The sequence below is a fragment of the Squalius cephalus genome (genome assembly GCF_949319135.1).
Source record: "Squalius cephalus genome assembly, chromosome: 10".
In the NCBI taxonomy this organism is placed as follows: domain Eukaryota; kingdom Metazoa; phylum Chordata; class Actinopteri; order Cypriniformes; family Leuciscidae; genus Squalius; species Squalius cephalus.
Window position 1 is genome coordinate 15,330,055 of NC_137131.1, and position 21,726 is coordinate 15,351,780.

Genomic DNA, 21,726 nt, shown 5'->3' on the forward strand with positions numbered 1-21,726 from the left:
AAATGCTAACTCGTTTCCAGGTTTTGGCCTACAAAAATGCATCATCCCTGCAGCACTCTATTGTCTCAGATGGCAAAACTGTGACCAAAATCACACAGTGTGGGTCCAAAAATGCAATATTTCTTCAATGTTGTGAAGTCTAGTCAAAGGAAACAAAGTACATTCAAGTGGACAAAATCAAAGAGCATCTGAGAACTGATGTGCTCTTATAGCAGGACAAAACGGCAGAGTAATGTGAGAGAGAGAACGAGAATTAAATACTTTTTTCTCCTGAGCCCTCACTCTTATCTGCTCCCATCATCTCTTTCTCACTCACATTCTCTCTCCCTCTTTATACAGACAAATCCTCAATTGTCAGGGTACGTGTGAACTGTTGTTTCAGAGCGGGAGACAGCTGATTGACCCCTGGACAAAGGAGTGCACTGTCCGGAGCAGAGTGCTGTGATCTTACGCTGTTCAGATGCTTCAGAAGACAGAAGGTCTTCTGACTTCCTCAAGTGGACAATCCTCTTTATTAAGACCTCAGGGTATGTGTCTAAGTGTTTCTGTGGCTCTGTTGGCTAAACAACAGTTATCAACTCAAATTGATGTTAATTTAATCAACTCAAATATAGTATTGCTCTTGAATATGTATGAATTAATAATTATGATTTAATAATCAATAATTAATTAATGGAGGTGAGAGTATTTACAGTGACTACAGGGCCAAGTTAGACCCTCCTGGTAGATGCCTATATTTTTCTCCTTTGACAGCTATTCAAACATGTTCTGCCAATTGTTTTGAAAACAATACAGTATTAATCAGAAATATTGAATTATATAATATTATATTATAGTATGTTATTATAATAGTCCTGTTTAGCACTTGTTAGCAACCACCAAAAAAGAATAACACACAAAAAACATGAATGGGTTCAGGGTTGTTACTGATGTTTTTTAGTGTGTACACAGGCATTTAACCAAAAAATCTATTAAAAAAAAGCCATTCACTTCAGGGGAATGGAACCAGTGCAAAAATGCAACCTAATATATTATATTATATTATATTATATTATATTTAGCGATGTCAAACGATTAATCGCGATTAATCGCATCCAAAATAAAAGTTTGTGTTTACATAATATATGTGTGTGTATGGAGTATAATTATTTTCTATATATAAATACACACACATGCATATATATTTAAGAAAAATGTGTTATTTATATATAAAATATTTATATATAATATAAATGATATATAATATAAATATATATACACAGTATATACATGCAAATATTTCTTAAATATATACATGCATGTGTGTGTATTTATATATAGAAAATAATTATACACTGTACACACACATATATTATGTAAAAACAAACTTTTACTTTTGATGCGATTAATCGCGATGCGATTAATCGCGATTAATCGTTTGACAGCCATAATTATATTATATTATATTTTCGGAAAAGTAGCCTACGTTTTTTTAAACTCATTGTTGAAATACAGTTCAGCATTTTCACCAATGCCATTGGCATGTTACAGGAAAAAGGTTTGGAATCTCAACAATATTTTAATAACCATTGATCAGCACGGTCTGAGCATTGGAGATGTTTGGGGGGGAAAAGTTTTCAACAAAATACAAAGTGGCTTACACTGTATGATCCAAGGAATCTAAAAAGAGCAGGTTTGTGCTTTTTGCCAAGAATTTCCAAAGATGTTTAAAAGATGTTTTAAGGTTTTCCAACCACTAACATGGTCACTGTCGCATTTACCATGTTTTTGACATACCAAAGCATTGGTATTTTATAGAAAACAAAAATGGAGAAAAAAATGTACACACAATATGGCCGACTATGGAACCATATAGGTATCATTCAAGTCTACGCAGGAAGTTCTGCAAGGAAACTAAAGAGACCAGATTCGCATTTTAATAAGCTTAGATAATATAGTCAAGGTTTTACTGGAACATGTTTAGGTGGATATGTGGTTTTCCATTACATACAACCGAATCAGGTAATACAGGAGAGGTTTCCCTACGACATTTGTGCTTTCCAAAGCTCTACTGAACACAGTGCAGCTTGGATTACTGCAATTTGGCAGCACAAAGAAGAAAGAAAGCATAATGAGAAGAGCTGTTTAATCTGGGAGAAACAGACTAATGAGGGTGCTTTTTCTCCTCTCATTACTGACCAGTTTATTTGGCTAGTGATACCTGTGATGAAGCCTACGTATATTCTTCATCAGTCCATCCATTCTCGCAGTCTTCTAGAGGGTAAAAACAACATAATGCTCTCTAATGTCTTCCATGTGCTTTTTGGGGTTCATGAGTAATCTGGAATGCGCTCACTCAATCGCTTTTCTCTTCGTTTTTATTGTTTTTTTTTTAAACTTTCTATTATGTTCTGTGTTCTTTCTTACTGTCACTGCCAATTTCCCTCTCTCTCTCCTTCTCTCCCCCCATCTCCCCCCTGTCTTTCTGTTTCTCCTATATTGCACGTATGTTTCCACTCAGCCCAAAATTCTTTCCAATTCTAAGGCCTCTTCCTCCAGGCTAAAAGGAGGGGCCAGATCTGGGGCCAGTTTTCATGACCTGGATCAGCGTCTCTTTCCATACTCTCCTTTCTTTCACAGAATAATCCATATACTATTGCATAACAAAATCCTCTTGTGTTACAGACTCAGAAGTTGATGCAATGTCGTTCCCACCTGTCCAGCACTGGATTCTTAGAAAGGTCTGTGTTGATTCATTTCATCAGACTGCTGTTTCAGATTTTGTCTACAAGTCATCCATAGATTAAATTTATAATACACTGACACAGTTATGAGATATGCTCAAATTCAAATAGCATGCGCCTATGGAAACCTCCCAAACTTTCGATCACCTTCTCTCAGGAATCATATACTCTGACACAAAAGGCTTCATGTCCAAAAGACGTTGTATCCTGAAGGCTCACTCACTCTAGTTTTACTCATGGCAGTCTGCCCAGTGCAAAAAAAAAAAAGCAAAAGCCTCCAGGAAAGCATCCTATATGGGGCTGGTTTTTACGTTATAGCTTTAAATTACTGTCATGAGAACCTTAAAGATTTCACAAAACTGGACACCTGCAGAGAAGGGATTGTTGTCTAATACATTAATATGATTTGTGTGTTCTGTGTTTTTCAGTTGCAATATTATGGATGTGACAGATTTTGTGCTCCATTATTTGAGATATAAATAGTATTTGTTGCCAGTTCAATTCTAGGTAATTGGAGATCTTCACATCTTGAACACACATTGCTGAGAGCACTAAATATAATTACAGAGTAAAACCACCAAATTATCTTCTGATCTTTCAAAAATGTGCTCACCCACATGTTGTTTGAACTGTATGACTGACTTTTGTAAAAATAAATAAATAAATAACTAAGCACAATGTCCATCCTACAATTTTACATATAATGAAGGTGAGTGGTGACCAGCAGCTGTCAAGCTCCAAAAAATAGCTAAGAGCACCATAAACCGTCTCCATAAGACTCATGAAAAATATTGTTAGTCATATGATAGATGTATGTGAGGAAAATTCCAAATTTAAGCTCTTAGACACTGATAATGTTCACAGCTCTGAAATCTCTTTCAGGTTTGCATAAATTCAAATACGCTGCATCATGTTCCATGTTTGTCATAAATATGCCATAGGTCATTAACTCTCATGTGTCTTGTAATGGTTCACGATGTGCCAAATTTGATTATGCCCATAATCAGTCTCAAGAATGAGTGGAAGTAATTTATTTTTTGATGAACCGTCCATTTAAGGATTAGTTCCTTTGATTGGTGGAGCTGCTCGCTTCAGGGTTATGAGTAGTGTTATGAGTAAGAAGGATAATTTGTTAAATATGACTTTGTGGTATCTTTTATGGAAGCATAGGTTATATCATCGCTTAATCTCAGAGCTCATGGTAGATCTGTCTTGACGGGTTTATACATTATCTCAAATGGATTTCTCTATTTCTCTCTGTGCTCTGTAGAACTTGATTTCATTATCATATTTCCAGTTGAAATTCAAAACCAGACCATCATCTTCATCATTTTGGAATTACTATCATCTTTCGCAGAATTGTTAAAGTCCTGCTTCAACCAAATGTCTAATGAAAATGCTTTTGCTTGCTAATGTTTCAGTCCTCAGCACAGCCAGAAATAGAAAATAGCTTCATCTGGGAATCGGCTTAGTCCTCAAAGCTCACTATTGCTCTGATGTTGAAATAGTTTGGGATGGGGGGGTTGAGGGGGGAGAAAATTGGAGAACCAGATTCAGTTTCACTCATCTGTAAAAAGCCAGGAATAAGGTTGTCATGGCAACACGGCGAGGTTTGAACTCCCTCAAAAAAAATCCCTCTTAAACCGACATTAAAAAGAGTATAAAACACAATTGAGAGCCATGGTACCATTTATTTTTGGGTGCAAAACTCTCTGGAAAGGCTTGGTCCTTTTTCCTAGGCTGTTCCACTCAGCGAGAGTTCAGACTACGAGAGTGTTTTAATGATGCCTGCTGGAATCACATCCATCTGCTCATTATTTAGGCCTAGTTTTGCGGCTGGCTCAAATTAAAAACTGATAGTGGTCCATGGCTCCTTCAAGACTAATGCTGCATCCAAAATCGCACACTGTCTGAGTATACATTTGAAAGAACTATAAAAGAGTGTGTTCTATAGTATAGTGAATGCATGTAGTATGAATAAAATGTGGACGAACTACATTTGTCCTGTTGTTGCCATTGTCATGTGACAATGTCAGCTGTCAATTGCATCACTTCAGTATTTTTGTAGGACAACCCAGAAATTATCATCACCCTGGTTCCCTTGAAAAAAAAAAAGCTCTTTGACCAACAAACATTTATGATTCTTAACCATTTTGCTCAACGTGATGATCTTCACAAATGATCTAAACTACTTTGAATTTTGAAGCTTACAAGTAGGCCTAATTTATCCCCAAAATCAGTAAAAATAAAGTAAAAATGTTGAACATGGTGATGTTTAATGTCCCAAGAAACCTTCGTAGTCCCACTTAGCCACATGTTAACTACCGCCTTTTTCAAGACAAGTAAAAGCTTAAAAGCTTCAGGACAATGCAAACCAGAAATGCTAAAAATTTTATAGTTCATGCTCACAATCAAGATCAATCCAGCAATGACATACTTCTTTAGTCACATAGCCTACTGTTTTCGCCCACTATATAGCTAGTAGGGAAGTATGCGATTTCGGATGCAGGCATTGTGTTTATTGTGTTGCACATAGCCATGCCCACTGTGAATTCTCATTTGAACCAAGTCCTACTTCTCAATCATTAAATATCCTCTGATAAGATGCGTATTCGTTACAAAAAAATTGCTTGTTGCTGGAAACTTGTCACGTCACGATTGGTGTATATTTATTAAAAGAAAGAACAGTAATATCATAAACTGCTAAACTGCATTTTCTTAAAATACAATGTAAATGGAAACTTCACGTTTCCTGCAGCTTCCTTCCTTCATGTCTTCAGATCTTCTCATAGAGTAGAGCTGAAGCCAATAAGCCACATGTCAAGAGGACCTGTTTCAAGAAAAGGTCATGTAAAGGAATGTGGCCCCTTGTGGGGTCAGAGTTTAAAAGTCAGGGGTCGCCTTAGTTCTCTTAATGGTGCAGTCCATTGGTACGAGCCAGAGATTACACTGTTCTATGTTCAGAGCAGAACTAAAAACAACCCAACACATTTTTTCTCTTTTGTCTTCTGTTGCTCAGAGGGAACCAAACGAAGAGACTAGTGTCAATTAAGAAACAGTGTTCCTCAAGCTTTTATTATCAGGTGTTTCTGCAACTACGGGCACTTTTAAGTCCCAGGAGTGAAATTTTAGATTTATGTTAAAATTTGTCATTTGATGTTTCATAAATATAAACGTAGTGTCAATACACACCTTGACATAAAAAATAATGAATAAATAATATGATTTAATGTAAAATTATGAAGGATTTATAGGTCCAAACACCATTTTTGCTCATGTCCCACACCCGTTGTTTCAATGTTGAGATACTTAAAATTAGCTCATTATTTTACAATATTACATTGTTTCAATTGGAATTTTTTAATATACAGATTAATTTACAGCATCTTTCTTTGTATTATTTACTGATGATTTTTATGATTTTTTTAACTAAATGTGCCTGTCCCACACTTTTGAGTCCTTACCGCAACAATGAAAAAAAGCTTTTATTTAGAAATTTTATCGAACAAAAACAAGTCTAGTTTCTATGGAAACAGAAATTATTACTTGAGCACATTGCTGACAAACTGGGCCACCACACTACCTCACTCACAAGATACCAAAAAAATAAGGTAAACATCATCTTTTCTACTCTAGTATTTATTGTGCGTCCTTACCATTCAGCTTAATAATTGTGTATTTTTGAACTACAAATATTCTACAAATACTACAAATATTCAGTATATTATTAGTACTGAAGTATATATTAGTATATATATTAGTATATATATATAAACATGCCATTTTTTACATAAAAAATAATAATTTTGTCCTTACCGACACAAGATGTCATTACCGCATCATTGCTCTATTTTCATTTTTTTTCACATTTTCATTTGCAAAAAAATAATTGTACACATAAGTTGAGATGATTAACACATTGAAATTGCAACATCTGTCGTAAAAAGTTAATTATGTTATCCTTTTTGCGTATGGAAACAATTGACATCTAAGGTTACTGTAAATTTTTTACATGGCATTGAAAAAAACATGAAATTTCCTATTTTGTATATTATTTTTTATATATCAGTATTTACAAAACTACATCAAATTTGAAAAATCTATTTAAATATATTAAATTTTTTATATAAATTACTAAAGAAAAATGTATAAAATGAAAGTTATTGTAACGTTGCGGTAAGGACACTTTTTAAGAAGATGACCCGAAAAACATAAAAAATAAACATGTTCCAGATTAAAATCTTAACGACTACATTCTATTTTGTGTACATTTTTATATGTATTACAGACTGTGATGGTTAAAATTGAAGCTCCTCTAGTCTAGAGCAATGATTCCTAGCTGGTGGGTCTCGACCATAGACAGTAAAAAATACTGGTGGGTCTCGATCTAAAAATCGCAGTAAGACTGTTCTGATTGGGCCACAGAAAGAAAAAAAAACTATTGTAACGTCTGAAGCACGACAGACAGGCGTTTCTGAACTTTTAATCGGTTTTAATCGGAACGCAAGAACAACTGTGTAACAAACGCACCAGTCACTTGCTCGTTTCTCTCTACCCGGGCTTTTCTTAAAGGAGAACTCCGGTCAATTTTAACATTGAGCTAATTTTTTTGTACATTTGGAGTGCTGTCAATACAGAGAACAACGACAAAAATCGGTGTTGCCTACACCGAGTTATTCTATTTTTAAAATTTGCACCCTGTTGACTTCAATGGGGCAAGTACTAAACCTGCTTTTAGCCTCTTAACATCCTTGATGTGTCATTACAAGTGCACAGAAAATGTGAGTGATTCCTTCTGAGTGAACACGAGTGAGTCTGACTGCAGTAGATGTGAAAGATATGTATAAAAATGATGTTATTTAAGCCAGCGCAAATACCTTTGTTTACATCCTGTTTTTCGGTTGAAGTCCAAAGTAGTCGATTGCAGAGTTCACACGCATAGGTTTAATACCTATGATCACGCGCATGAACTCGGCAATCGACTACTTTGGACTTCAACCGAAAAACAGGATGAAAACAAAGGTATTTGCGCTGGCTTAAATAACATCATTTTTATACATATCTTTCACATCTACTGCAGTCAGACTCACTCGTGTTCACTCAGAAGGAATCACTCACATTTTCTGTGCACTTGTAATGACACATCAAGGATGTTAAGAGGCTAAAAGCAGGTTTAGTACTTGCCCCATTGAAGTCAACAGGGTGCAAATTTTAAAAATAGAATAACTCGGTGTAGGCAACACCGATTTTTGTCGTTGTTCTCTGTATTGACAGCACTCCAAATGTACAAAAAAATGAGCTCAATGTTAAAATTGACTGGAGTTCTCCTTTAACTCACCGCATTAACCCTATAACTGCCGGTGCAAAATAATACAGCAATTTAACAACAATTATACAGCGTCTGTGCGCTACTCTATTTTATCCATCTTATTTTGCAACGCGGGAGTAGCCTATATTTTCAGTGAATGTGCGATACTTCATTAGCTGTTTGCAATATCAAGCAGCAGAACGGACTGTTTGTGTTAAGCTAAAATAACAGGAAGCGATGACACCGGAATTCCCGCACGTTCACATTCTGTTCTTAGGCTACATTAAAATTAAAGGGATAGTTCACCCAAAAATTTAAATTAGCCAATGATTTTCTCACCCTGAACCCATAGGTGTATATGACATATTTCTTTCGGACGAATACAATCGGAGTTGTATTAAAAAATGTCCTTGCTCTTGCAAGCTTTATAATGAGAGCGAATGGCTGGAGAACATTTGAAGACCAAAAAAGTGCATCCATCCATTATATAAGTAATCCATATGGCTCCAGGGGGTTAATAAAGGCCTTCTGAAGTGAAGCCATGTGTTTGTGTAAGGAAAATACCCATATTTAAAAGTTTATAAACTATAATCACTAGCTTCCAACAGATGGATGTACGCATCAATTTACGGTGGAAGACTTATGCTGCGTTCCAGGCAACCTGTAACCCGTGTTTTTCCAACCTTATACCCGTGAAAGTGCACTGGAACGGCAGTCAAACCCGTGACTTCCCACCCGTGAACTCGTACTAGATCGATGTACTCCCAGTTACGAGTTGGAAAAACGTGGGTTACAGGTTGCCTGGAACGCGGCATAACCTCTGACCAGACACACAGCGTAATGATGAACGCGGAAGCTCAGAGGAAAGAACAAAACAAAACACTGGTCGCGAATTAGCCAATTTGAAGAGAAATGTCGGAGGATTTCTACTTCTAAAAGAAGAGGAGCTTCAGTTTGTTGCACAGCCCTATTTGTTTAAACCGAGAGAGCTTATGATACTCCTACATCCTACGTCATACATGCGCCACGGGTTACTCTTGTGGTGCAAGTAGATTTGCGTAGTATGCGTACGGTTGTCATGGGGGAAGCTAGTTATTTTATATTATAAAGTTATAAATATGGGTATTTTTCTTACAAAAACCCATGGCTTCGCTTCAGAAGGCCTTTATTAAACCCCCAGAGCCGTGTGGAGTATTTTTTTAATCAAATTTTTTCTAGCCATTCACTCCCACTATAAAGCTTGGAAGAGCCAGGACATTTTTAAAATATAACTCCGATTGTATTCATCTGAAAGAATAATGTCATATACACATGATGGCTTCAGGGTGAGTAAATCATGGGCTAATTTTCATTTTGGGTGAACTAACCCTTTAAGGTGGACACAATAATAAAATGATTCAGATAAAAATATTATAAAATAAAAGGATAGACTAGCATATTATTTATTTGTTATGTATTATATTTTTTTTTTATTAATTGATGGATTGTTTATGATATTGTTTAGAATTACTCAAATAAACAATTTTGGTTCTTTGTTGGGTCTGCAATGATGCCCAATGTAAAATCTGGCTTCTTACTGTAGAAAACCACTGATTTCTATCTCAGTTAGAGCAGTTGGTTTTTTATCAAATCTTTCATGTTTTATTCAGCGAACAACAGTAGTCTGAAATCATGCATGTTCTTGCTCTTTCTTTATCACTTCAGACCAGGTGGCTTTGTGGAACTGCAGACTAATTAGAATTATGTAAATGAAATAATCCACTGAGTCAAATTCTGAGCCACTAATATGATTCTTATGTAATTATGTATTTTCCCACAGGTAAATGACATGTATCAGAATGGGAATATGTAGATCTGCATGAAATGATTTTAATGTTTCTACCTGATGCGATCCAATTAAAGTCAATCAGATTTGTACTTTATGTGTTTTAGATCGGTTCAATATTTGATTTGTGTGCAAATGCATTAGTAGTGTGAATGTGAAACATTTGTCATGCCGATAAACCACCCTAAAATTGAAAATTGTGGAAAAATAGACACACTGCTATTGCGTCAACATCCTAAGTCTATATTTTCAGTTTAAAAATACTGACCACTATGCCGCAGCTTTTTGTTACTGCTAATGAGACTGGAATCTCTCCCGCTGTTTAATGGGGCTAGTAAAATACCGTATTGTGCACGCTCTTATAGCCCTAACCCTGGCCAAACACTAAATTACAGCTTGGGCTGGTGCGCACATATGGACTTGGCAAGATGATGAACTAGCACAGGCATTTAACTCACCAGCTCAAAATGAGAAGAGCACAACATATGCAAGACATGTAAATATACCACTTATTTCCAACATATCGCTGCCACATTATTTCGAAGCATTACATTTTCAAATGCAAAGCGTGTAGCTCATCTATTCCAGTTTGTGTGCTCTGCAGGCATCGGCAGCAGCAGGAGGAGAAACTGCGGGCTGTGGTGATGCTCCTTTCATCTCCTCTGGCTGTGGATCAAGCAGTGTGTGCTGCCTTCCCCGCACTCACTCCTCCTCTTCCCCCTTCCTCCCTTCATCCTCCACCCAACTCCTGTCAGGAGAAGGCACTGATGCAGCATCCCAGTGGATTTCATTCACCATTAGCACATATCCGCTTTTTAACCCTCTTTAGTTTTGTTTTGTTAGGATTCTAAAAAGAAATCGTATACATTTAAATAGTATTTAAACACTGTGCGATAGAATTTACACAGAATACATCAATTTTAAAAACATGTTCCTTTGACTCAAGAAAAAGAGTGCTGATTAAGATGAAGAATTGCACTTTTTCCGAAAGGTGACTGACTATGTAAATCTGACTATAAAAACGAATGTTAAATCAGTAAAGTAAATATAATTAATTATTATATTAATTATGATTTACATATGATGTTTTCGATTTTTAAATTGTTCCATTGGCTCAATAGACAAATAATAGAGAAGCTTCAACGTTCTGTTCCACTTTGTTCAGAAAGGTGACTGTTATCCAGAAAAGACTAATATAAAAGTTGACACTTGTGTTAATGAAATTGAACTGGCTAATGTAATTCCAAATGAATATGAAACTACTCATCTGGCCAAGCAGCAAATATTCTCACAACCACATTAGAACAAGATCCTTCTCAGCTGATCTCATTCATTATCTCTGTGAGGCACTTCAGTCAATTTACCGAAACTCAATGAAGGCTTGTTACTCTCTAACTGGGGGAAATCTTATTTTTAGACACATACTTGTCAGGATTAAAGAGGACAGCTTTTAATTTGACTCAACTGAAGGCCTTTTTAGTTCACAATTAAGGGGTTCTTAATTCAGGGCAATTAATCTTAGTCTGGGATGTATAATAAATGAGTAAATGCAAGGACATCAATGGAACGAGACAATTGAACACATGAAAACTATTTTACAGTGGTGGATTTCTTAAAATAGAAACATAATTACATTATATTTGGAATTATTCTTAAATTGTTGTGTAAATCTTAATTTAATATAAATTTAAATATCAATGTGGTGACAACACCCTCCTCAAGTAAATCTTATGTGTATATGTTCTAATACACATAAGACAAAAGTTGCTGGTCACATTTGTTTTCTTTTTAAACATGGCATTTAAGACTGAAATTCAACTATCTGCAAAGCATATATATATGAATTGGGAATCACTACAGCTGGCTGAGGTTGATATGATATCTTTAAACTCCAGCTCAGTTTTCAGGTTTTCTAATGTAATGCTTATATAAAGCAAACTGTGAAAATACTGAACACAGTACATCATGTTATCATTAATTCTGTCTTTCTCTCATTATAATTAATTAGAAAATATAGATTAATTCTAGGGAAGACTGTGGGCATAACTGCATAAAATGTTATTCTGAGAGAACCATAATAAGGAACCAGCTGGCTTGCTTTCACCCAACAGAACCAAAGAATCTTCAGCCCAAAATGAATGCGTTCTGCCTGAAACAACTCTTAACCACAGGTCGGACCACATTATTATGCATCTTAGCTTTAAATTACATAAAAATATAGTGTTTCACAAGTCCTTTACACACAGAAAATCACCGAATGCACAAAACCATTCATTCCCTCGCACTAGGAGTTCACCTCACATTCTCAGTATAGGCTCTCTCTTACCGCACTGTTCAGATGACATATTTGCCATACTTATTGGAGGGGCCAGTGCTTTTCTGAGGTTGACATATGCATATATCTTAGTAAAGCCCCCAGGAACCACACTTTTTGTTATGCTCCTGTCCTGCCATTTGGCAAGTTTTGCAATAACATGCAAATTCTGAAGCAAGCTATGTTCAAGAGATTTAGGCTGCATCTTGAATGTGTTCTTGGTTAACTCTCAGGCTGGATTTGCGTTTGAAACACCTCAATCCCCTTTTGATATAGCTCACAGGCGTACTTTATACATTGAAATGTTCTTTAACTCATTTTATGAAAGCTGGTTATTAACAGGACTTCAAGTTGCTATGTCAGTTTGAGGTCTCAAAGACATTTAAAAAATGTGAATTTTAACATGCTATTCTCAGTTTTAGAGTCAAATCTTAAACAGGGTTCAATGCCAATACTAATATTTATTTGTTTTGATGTATAATATTCTATCCAAGGCTTGTCAATGGCAAATGTTGACATTATTTACAATGAATGTGAATGTTTATTGTGTTTATTAGGATATCTTGTGTATTATTTACAGCTACTTTTGTGTTCAATGTTGATTTGATTTTATAGGTATAGGCTAAGTTTAGATTGAGAATGTATTTCAAATAGGCTAAATTAGTCCGAATTTTTTTACATAAATATATTATGTGCTTTTCAGAAAAAAAAAAAGTTTCTATTAATGTAAAAAAAAAAAAGCCCATGAAAAAAAAAAGTTTAATGGCCGTCTTAATGATTCATCTCTGACACACAGTGTAGCATGTCAGTCATTTATTTTATTTTTTTCAAGGTGTTCTTGAAATCAGTTTAACTCTAAATACAAATGTTAATTACTTTTCTACAATCTTCTTTTATGACGTATCATAAAAATCTCCTTTCAAAGCATATGTCTACTTTGTGATAAAACAGGGTTAAAACCTCAATAAGATCTGTGCAATTAATTTTAACGTGGTGCAGGACGGGATTTGTACAAGTTTGAAGGCTAAATGGGAGGTTTTGAATGCTGAAAATACTTCAATCTAACAAAACAGGGGCCCCTGGGACCCCAGTCTCAACATTACAGGATTAAATCCAAATCCAGCTGCTCTGCAGAATCCATGACGGTGTTTGGATGACGCGCCTCCTGCTTTTCACTCCTATTGTGATGCTCCGGCTCACGCACACACACACACTCGGCTCACACACTCACTTTACCCAGCACCAACAGCCAAAGAAACTAATGCTGCCCTCGTTACCAGCGTTTGAGTTTTTAAAACTATGCCTTGATGCAACTTAGTAACCCTGCTGGAGTTCGGAAAGTGGGAGAAGTGAAAAGGGAAAGTTGGGAAGTAATCGGTGAAGTTTTTCGCTATTCCCGTGCAGGAGCGCATCGAACCATAATGGCGAGTCGTGCGCGGACAGGATCTCGATTCTCTCTCGCGGCGTGGAGCACACAATCGCGATCATACTGGAATAACCTGGAGCTTTCAAAGTGGAGCCTAGTCGCCCTGTGTGTGTTTGTTTGTGGTGGATTTTGCGGTGCGGATAGTGAGTTTTCGATCCTGGAAGAGGCTCAAGTTTTGGCAGTGCAGATGAAGAAGCTGTCTACTCAGGAGCTGGGTGTTCTCACCATGCAGGTAATAAAACAACCTTTTAAAACTTCAGCTTGTGTCTTTTAACGCACGTTTGTACATGTATAATATGTAATCTTTAGACTGAGAGTATGGCTTGGTCTAATTATCTTGAATAACTTTGAAAGTGAGATAAAGTGCACGTTATTTAGGATATAATCTTGTACTGTCATAGCCTGCTATTGTGCATTTCTATATAACTACCTTCATGCTTGTTTGCATGGTTTGAATTGTTTATAAAATGTAAAGAAGGTTCTTTTCAGAGTTATTTGGACATTTTAAAACACGTTGACACAGTCCTCACAGTCGCATGGTTATTGATTGATTTTTCAGTCATGCTTGTGTGCATTCATTCATGTAAAGGCTTTATATGATATGAATGCAAACACTCCATTTGATAGATGCATTGTTTACTTTCTTTGAGTAGCCTACATTTGTCCTCATCAGAAACATCTGCAGTAGCCCATTCTTCCATTATCTGCATTTTATAAATAAACAATGTGTACATTTATTTCACTTACGTGTTATTAGGTTAGAAAATATTTAGGTTTAAAAACTGGAGTGTAGTTTCTTTTACAACAATTTTTTTTTTTTAAATATGAATGCAGGGTGTGTGTTTTAGGTCATTTTATAAGAAAATATCCAAATATCGTGTGGTTTTTGTAAAGACAGCTCAATATATGCACTACAATGATTTGGCGCCACCAAAAACAGACAGATTACGTGTACACCGTAGTGTGCAAAATTCGTGCACATTTAATGCTAATGATATGTTTTATGCTCTAGTCTAACCCTCTAAAGTTTCACACTCTACATACGGATATTATAAAGCATAGACATATTCCTTTAGCAATTAATTACGAAAACAATTAAAAGTGTGTTTTCGCAACAAATGGCAAGTATGTTGTGGCGCTGTGTGTGATGTGTCGGTGTAAACGCGCGCACTTCAGAGGGAGCGCGCACAGAGGTGGGCAGTAGGGGGTCAGACCCAAATGGCCTTTCATCTGTGGCATACTATACTGCTGTCCTAGCTCCTCCTTTTTTCTTTGTCACACTCAGATGTTAATAATCTCCCCCTCTCTCTCTCTCTCTCTCTCTCTCTCTCTGGACTTATAGTTGGTTATAAATCAAATGAATGAATTACTCATGCAGTCACATTTACAAATTGGCAACATCCACTGATTATCTGTTGTTGAAATCTATTTTTATTATCTTGGATTGAGCCATGAATTTAGTTAGTCATTTCCCACAAACTATACTATCTGCTTCCAGTTTAAATATTCCTGTGCCCATAAAAACATATCTGACCTCATGTATCTACAAACTCTGTTACACCTACATCCTAGCTTTGATTCAAGACCCACCTCAGTGTTTGATGATGTATCGTATGAGATTCATTTTGTTTATGACAAATCAAAATGTCACTCTATTTAAGATAATATATAAGATTTTTGCCTGAAGGCCTATTTATCTTACACGCGTCACAATTAATGACCTCTGTTTCATAAAAAAATATTGTAGATGTTGTTTAATAATTATTATCTTAATGTCTTATGTTTTCTGTAGTAATTTTCTCATAGCAAACAATCTTATTTAAGCTGTCATTTCCTAATGCAAGATGGGTTGCTCACATAAACTTGATACCACCTGTTAAGTGTACTACTGAGTGTTGTAAATAACATTTCAGCTTGTGTATATTTGCTTTTTTTATTTGCAGTATTTCTCGTCAGGCTCGTCTGAGCTCTCTGTTTGTCCATCAGACTGGTGGCTGTGGTTTAAGTTGAGGCTATTTGAACTGAGGCCTCCTAATTGAATAATGATGGTAATTCTGAATGGGTATGTGTAAAAAGTAATAGAGATGGGTTCTCCGTCCTGTCCTCCTACATCAATGAACATCGTCAGTATAAAAACTAATAGCTTGATTGTCATTGTGATGAAATTGTATAGTGAAAATTGTGCAAAAACTGTTTGGTGCAACCCAAAGTTCAACCCAAAATGTACATTTAGTCATTTTCTCACCCATTCCAAACATGTATGACTTTTTTTCCTCTGTGGAACACACAAATAACATTTGAACATTTTTATCCATGCAATAAAAGTCAGTGTGATCCAAAACAATATTGGACCCCATTGACTTTCATTGTTCCACAGGAGAAAGTCAATCAAATATGTTTGGAACAACATGAAAATTGCCATCATTTCTTCACCCTTATTTCAATTTAAAGGACTGGCTTATACAATACATTCCTGGCATCTTCATATCACACAGTGATGTTTAGATCTCGATTTTTTTCCTCGACTGGTCTAGGAAGGAATCAGTTTTTATGCTGGATTCATCATTGGAAATTAATCCTGGGTTGAAGGACATTTCATAGTCTCTGGGTGGGATGATCTCTGATGAAATAGCCCATTGAGACAGAGCCATTGCAAATGACCCATCCAGTTAACGACCATCCATCAGCTCACGGCCACTGGGGCCCCTTCAAAGAAGTCCAATCTGATGGGCCACCCCCTCCTCACTGCCGAACTGGTCACACATCTACAAGTTCTTTAGCTAATTCAGTTACAGTGGGTGAGTGTGTAACAGTAGGTTGTTCGTGAGACCAAGGCTTTTCGGCCATGCTTAATTAGCTCTGGCGTATTTGTTGTGTTGAATGTCCACTACTCTGTGACTGTGACCTTTGGAACTGTGGAACTGCTCTCTGCTTAAGTGCACACACTCATCTGGGGGGAACAGCCACTGGTCTTGATCTGAAGAACCCTGACCTGCCATTAGCTTCTGAGGATTGTGTAGAATTAGCTAGTTTTCTTTGAATTTGGTTGAAGATTATTATGACGACTCAACGTTGGCCCTAGCAAAAAAGCACTGTGGCTGTATATGGTACAGTGGATTATCAGAAGGTATATTGCTCAGGTAATTTGATATGTCATGAAACTAATACTCATACTATGGTATTTGCATGGTACTTTGCATTGTATTATACATCTGTTTTTGGTATCTTTTGGTTGTTTAATGTTTCCTTATTGCTGACCTTATGTGGAAATTGGGGTCTTAGACAATATTTTTTAAAAGTTTATCATTAACTCAACTCAACTCAATTAATAACCTGTTGTGAAATTAGTTGAACGCTACAACTCAAAAGTCTGGGGTCGGTAAGTATTTTTCATGTTTCAGTGCTACATTTATTTATTTTATTTTTTCAGAAAAACATATATTTTTTTGAAATTTTCAATTTAATTTGAATTTTAATATAATTTAAAATGTAATTTATTGATGTGATGACAAAGCTGAAATTTTTATCTCATGCTGAAAAGGCGCTCAAAAACATTTTTATACTATCAACGTTGAAAAGGTTGTGCAGCTTAATATTTTTTCAGAAACCGTGATATGTTTTTTTTATGAATAGAAAGTTCAAAAGAACAGCATTTATTTCAAATGGTAGTCTTTGTAGCATTATTAATATATTTACTGTCACTTTCTGAATGTAATGCATTTTTGCTGAATAAAAGTATTGATTAAAAATATATTCCTGACCCCAAACTTTTCAACGGTAGTGTATATAAATGACACTGTCCGGCAGAAAGTCAGTCAGAAAAAAATCTGTTTTAAACCATATTCTTAGAAATGTAACCAAAAATTTACCAAAAAAGTAATGTGGTGTAAAGTAAAAAGAAATGTTTAATGTTTAATAAAAATGTTCTTACTGCTTTAACAGATGCAAATGTACACATCAATTATTAATCATAAAATGTCATAAATAATGTAATTGAAAGTTGTAGAGTTATAGTGTTTTGCTTGTGTGTTTAGGTCTTTGAGTTCACTGCTCACTCTCACAAAAATGAATAAGTCTAATGGCACGTTCTTCAGAGTCCTAGAGTGTTTTGCGTTTCTGTAGCACTAGCAGTCATTGAGTTAAAAGCGATTCCTGCCTTCCTCCTCCAGCTGTTTGATTCCAATTAATGCCGACTGCAGAAGCAAAGTCGCTCTCTCGGTTTCTCTGTACACGTTGCCCTGTTTTCCCCCCCCCATATCTTTTCTGCTTTATGTTTCACTCTATTGTCCCTGTCCTTTTGTCCCCTCACCGATTTTCAGTATCCCGTTGAAACCACTCCCAGAGACTCAAGTTAACTATTTAAAGGGAGCATTCCTCGCCGTCCATCGCAGCAAAACATTGTATGCTTTAATTGGGCTTTCGGTGGGGTGGGGGGTGGGGGAAGGCCACCCCGGCAGTCTTTCGCCGGGTATCACCATGGTAAAGTAATAATGGCGTATTTTTCATTCACTCGAAACTTCACCGAGAGGGCTTCTCATTGCACGGCTAGGATGCGCCTGTTATTGAACGACCTAGTTAGAAAGTCTGCTGTGTGGAAGCTTTTGAGAGGAGGTCTTTCATTCACAATCTCCCAGAGGCAAACCCCCCCCTCACCCTTTCTCTTGGAGAAGAGCCTGCCTTCTGTAGTGCCTTTATTTACCAGGAGCTGTAATTAACCGGCCTTATTTAATCAGTTTGGGCTCTTTCTCTCACACACACGTAGTGAAGAATAGAAGCTTCATGGGAACTGGCCTTTGTGCAGCGCTCAAAAGGTTCTTTCAGTAAGTTCCTACAGGGTCGACCTGGGATGGGACATCGGGCCTTATCACAGAGTTCTCAATAGGGAGGTCTTCACACACCCTACCCTATCCCAAGGGGGATGGGGATGGGAGACCATGGGCCCCACTGCGCTCTCAGAAGTGTGTCTGTGTTGGTGTTTGTTGGATGTCTATGCGGGGTGGATTGGTGCTTGTTCTCTTCTCAACCTTTATGTTTTTTTGGGACTGTGATCTCCTTCCCCCTCTCCTCTGATACGGCCTCACATTCACAGAGAGACGAGAAGGGCCCTCACTGCATTCACACCAGACTGGTTTTCATTTCTGCTTCTTTTTTTTTCTTTTTTTTCAAACTGACGGCCCCCTCTCTCCAGGGTCCAGACCGTTCCCGATAACCCTCTTGTTGTTGTTTGTCTTTTGAGGAAACGGAGTAAAAGAAACGTTTAGGTTTGGACAGTTGGTTGTCTAACATTTGATTATTTGATTTCTGTATCTGAATACTATAGACCTAGATGAAAAATGTCTTTGCTCTTTTGTATTTGTTTGTGCTATGCTTGTAATTTGCTTTGGTTCTTATTTTATTTTTGACTGTTCTTGTCTTTAATAATGTTCAAACTTTATATTAGGCTCGTAGTTTTTTACTATGGTATTAGAATTGGAGTAAAGAATTGTGAAATTTCACTGATATTTAGAAATTTGGTGTCATCATAAGTGCATTTATTAGAATTAGGGTTGCAAAGGGGCTGAACATTTCCGGTAAATTTCTAGAAAAAAATCCTGGAATGTTCCCAAAAATGTTTCTGGAAACTTTGCAACCCTAATTATAAAACAAGGTTACATTGGTCAACAACAGAAACAAGATGTTTTTGTGTGTGTGTGGCAGGGCCAGTCAAGCAAAGATCATTCACATATATGACAGTTCTTGCATATCTTGAGCTCAAAAGCATCCAGTTTTGGATTGACGTGAGGGTGAATATTTTTTATATTGTATATTCCTTTATTGTGTAATTCATAGTGTGTTTGAGTAAAAATTCAAAATCACTTTAAGTCCTGTCTGACCATTCAGATTTGAGCAAAATTTTAGATTTTAATCAGACTTCAAACCACATTTTGATTGGATTTGTAAAAACAAAACAAAAAAAACAGATGTCTTGCTGTTCAGATTTCAACTTCAACGAAACAAATTTGAGTCCGGCACAACACATTTTTTTTCTTTGCCTGTCTGAACAAAGCCTGTTTTAGTGATGGGACTGTTTAGTTTTTTTCTTTGAGAACCCATCAGTGTTGTAACTCCGTTTGTTTAGTTTTCCTACAGCTTTTATCTTCACTTTAAAAGCTGTTGATGTAATCTTGGAGCATTTTTCTCTGGTCATTATTGATCGTTTAGTAATGTGCATTTTGAATGGATGTTTTTTTCAGTGTTTCCAGAGACTCATGTAGCCTATTATGTATATAAGGAGCTATTTTGATAGGACATTGAAGTGTCTGAGGCAGGAATGTTTCAGTGTGGGAGGAGTAGACGGAGGTCTGAACAACCCTGAAATGACAGGGTGAGGACACTGACTAACCAGACAAACCCATTCACTGTGACTGACTGAATGAATGAACTCCACTTCAGTAATCCTGAACACTTTGATCCCATTCACACCTGCTGTTAGCATCCATCTCTATCTTTTTTCTCTAAGCTGTTCACAATATTGAAGTGCTCACCTAACAAACACCCTGGGCATCGATTCTTTTACTTTGCTTGCGTGAAGCGGCCCCATGCCAGAGCCTGTTTTATTAGTTCTAGGGAGCAACTATAAATAAAAATGTTCTATATATTGAGAAAATTTGGCAAAACTTGTATTCTCCATTAGAGAGGAAGGAGCTCAGAAAGAAGATGGATGCGTTTAGAGATTAGGGGAGGGAGGATGAGAGCACCCGCTGTGTTTGATCAGGGGTTACTCCCTGATTTAGAGATTAAAGAGGATCCATAAATACAGAGGCCAGTAGTTTGCATCCCATCCAGACCCCTTCATCTGATAACCTTTGAGATAAGAGGGTAGATGGGAATTCCTCTTTGTGGCACTTGGGCCACATTTCCTTTTTATTCATGAGAGGCATAAGAAAGTTAGACCTGTGTCTCCATTAGTATTGGACGCTTTTTTTTTTTACTTGTGGTTTTGCTTAATACGTAGGCTAATTCTTAAATAAGAGCACGCTAAGACACAACATGTTTTGTTTTATAAACATGTATTTTATTTCATTATTATTTAATTTTGATGATTGTTTTTTGGTGTTTTTTTGTGCGTTTGTAACTGTCGTCTTGCACTCTTTTAAAGTTAATTTTTATACTTTAACAGTGTTATTAAATTGGACTGAATGAATATCTATGTTTCATATTTATATTTTGATTCCTAAATTCACTTGTAGAATTTAAAATGGTTTTTACATTTTTCTTATTTTAATATTTCATTATTTTAATTTCTGTATTTACCTTTTTTTTTTGGCCATAACGATAAATCAAAAATAATTATCAGTGTATTTGTATCAACTAGATTTTTAATATCTGAACATTCCTTGCTAAAATAAAGGCACAAAGTTGTGATAAGCTCTGATAAGTTCTGTATTCATCATCCAGCCATCAAAAAAGTTTTGATGGCTGACCTTACTGACCAGTCACTGGTTGACCAGTTGGTTGTCCTTTTTGGTACTTTTGTTGTTAGTGTACAGGTAATTCTTATCTCATTTATTTCATTTTGAAGATTGGCGTCCTCTCTTGCCACCCAAGAGGAAGCAGGAAGTGACCTAAGATAGTGTCTGAACTTTGAATCTGTCTCTTGCAGTGTGTACTTTGAAAGATAAAAAGAACCTTGACTCTGAGGCCACTAATTGGCCGACATAAAGGAGCGTTCTTGCTTTGAATGTGCGATAGGAAAAGGAGGAAAGCTGCTAGAGCAACAAGCAGCAGCTGTGTTTTGCTATGACTGTCTCGAGCTGGGCTGCTGCTTGCCAAGGACAGTTATTTTATCTCCCCCAGACCGACTGGTAACGCAACACCTGCGTTAGCACAGCAGATGAACTTGGGTGTTAGGCACAAGAGTACATTTCCCCTCAATGATATGTAAACATAAAAAAGGGAATCAAAAAGAATTTTTATTGGCCACGATACCCAAGTTGCTGTTTAACGTTTGTGTGTGTGGACTTTATGAGAGTGTGCGTGGACTATTTACGAGCATTTTGAAAGTAATTCTTCTGTTTATTGATTCATGTTCCCTAGAAACTTCATAGAGATGTTGCAGTGTGGTCTCAGATAAACTGCCCTTGTCTTGTG

At 36.5% G+C, this 21,726-nt stretch overlaps 1 protein-coding gene and 1 long non-coding RNA gene across 2 annotated transcripts in view; both read left to right on the forward strand.

The window, feature by feature from the left end:
* Nucleotides 1-1,612: 1,612 nt before the first annotated feature.
* On the forward strand, nucleotides 1,613-10,663 carry LOC307165454. Its single transcript, XR_013822486.1, has 3 exons — nucleotides 1,613-1,672; nucleotides 2,665-2,720; nucleotides 10,461-10,663. It is a non-coding gene; the product is annotated as an uncharacterized lncRNA (long non-coding RNA).
* A 2,705-nt stretch (nucleotides 10,664-13,368) lies between these two features.
* The window catches only part of cachd1 (cache domain containing 1), a 69,416-nt gene continuing 61,058 nt past the window's right edge, over nucleotides 13,369-21,726 (forward strand). The window contains exon 1 of the mRNA XM_079883653.1: nucleotides 13,369-13,828. Coding sequence (XP_079739779.1) covers nucleotides 13,478-13,828 — 351 coding nt within the window. The 5' untranslated portion in view covers nucleotides 13,369-13,477. The remainder of the gene's footprint in view (nucleotides 13,829-21,726) is intronic.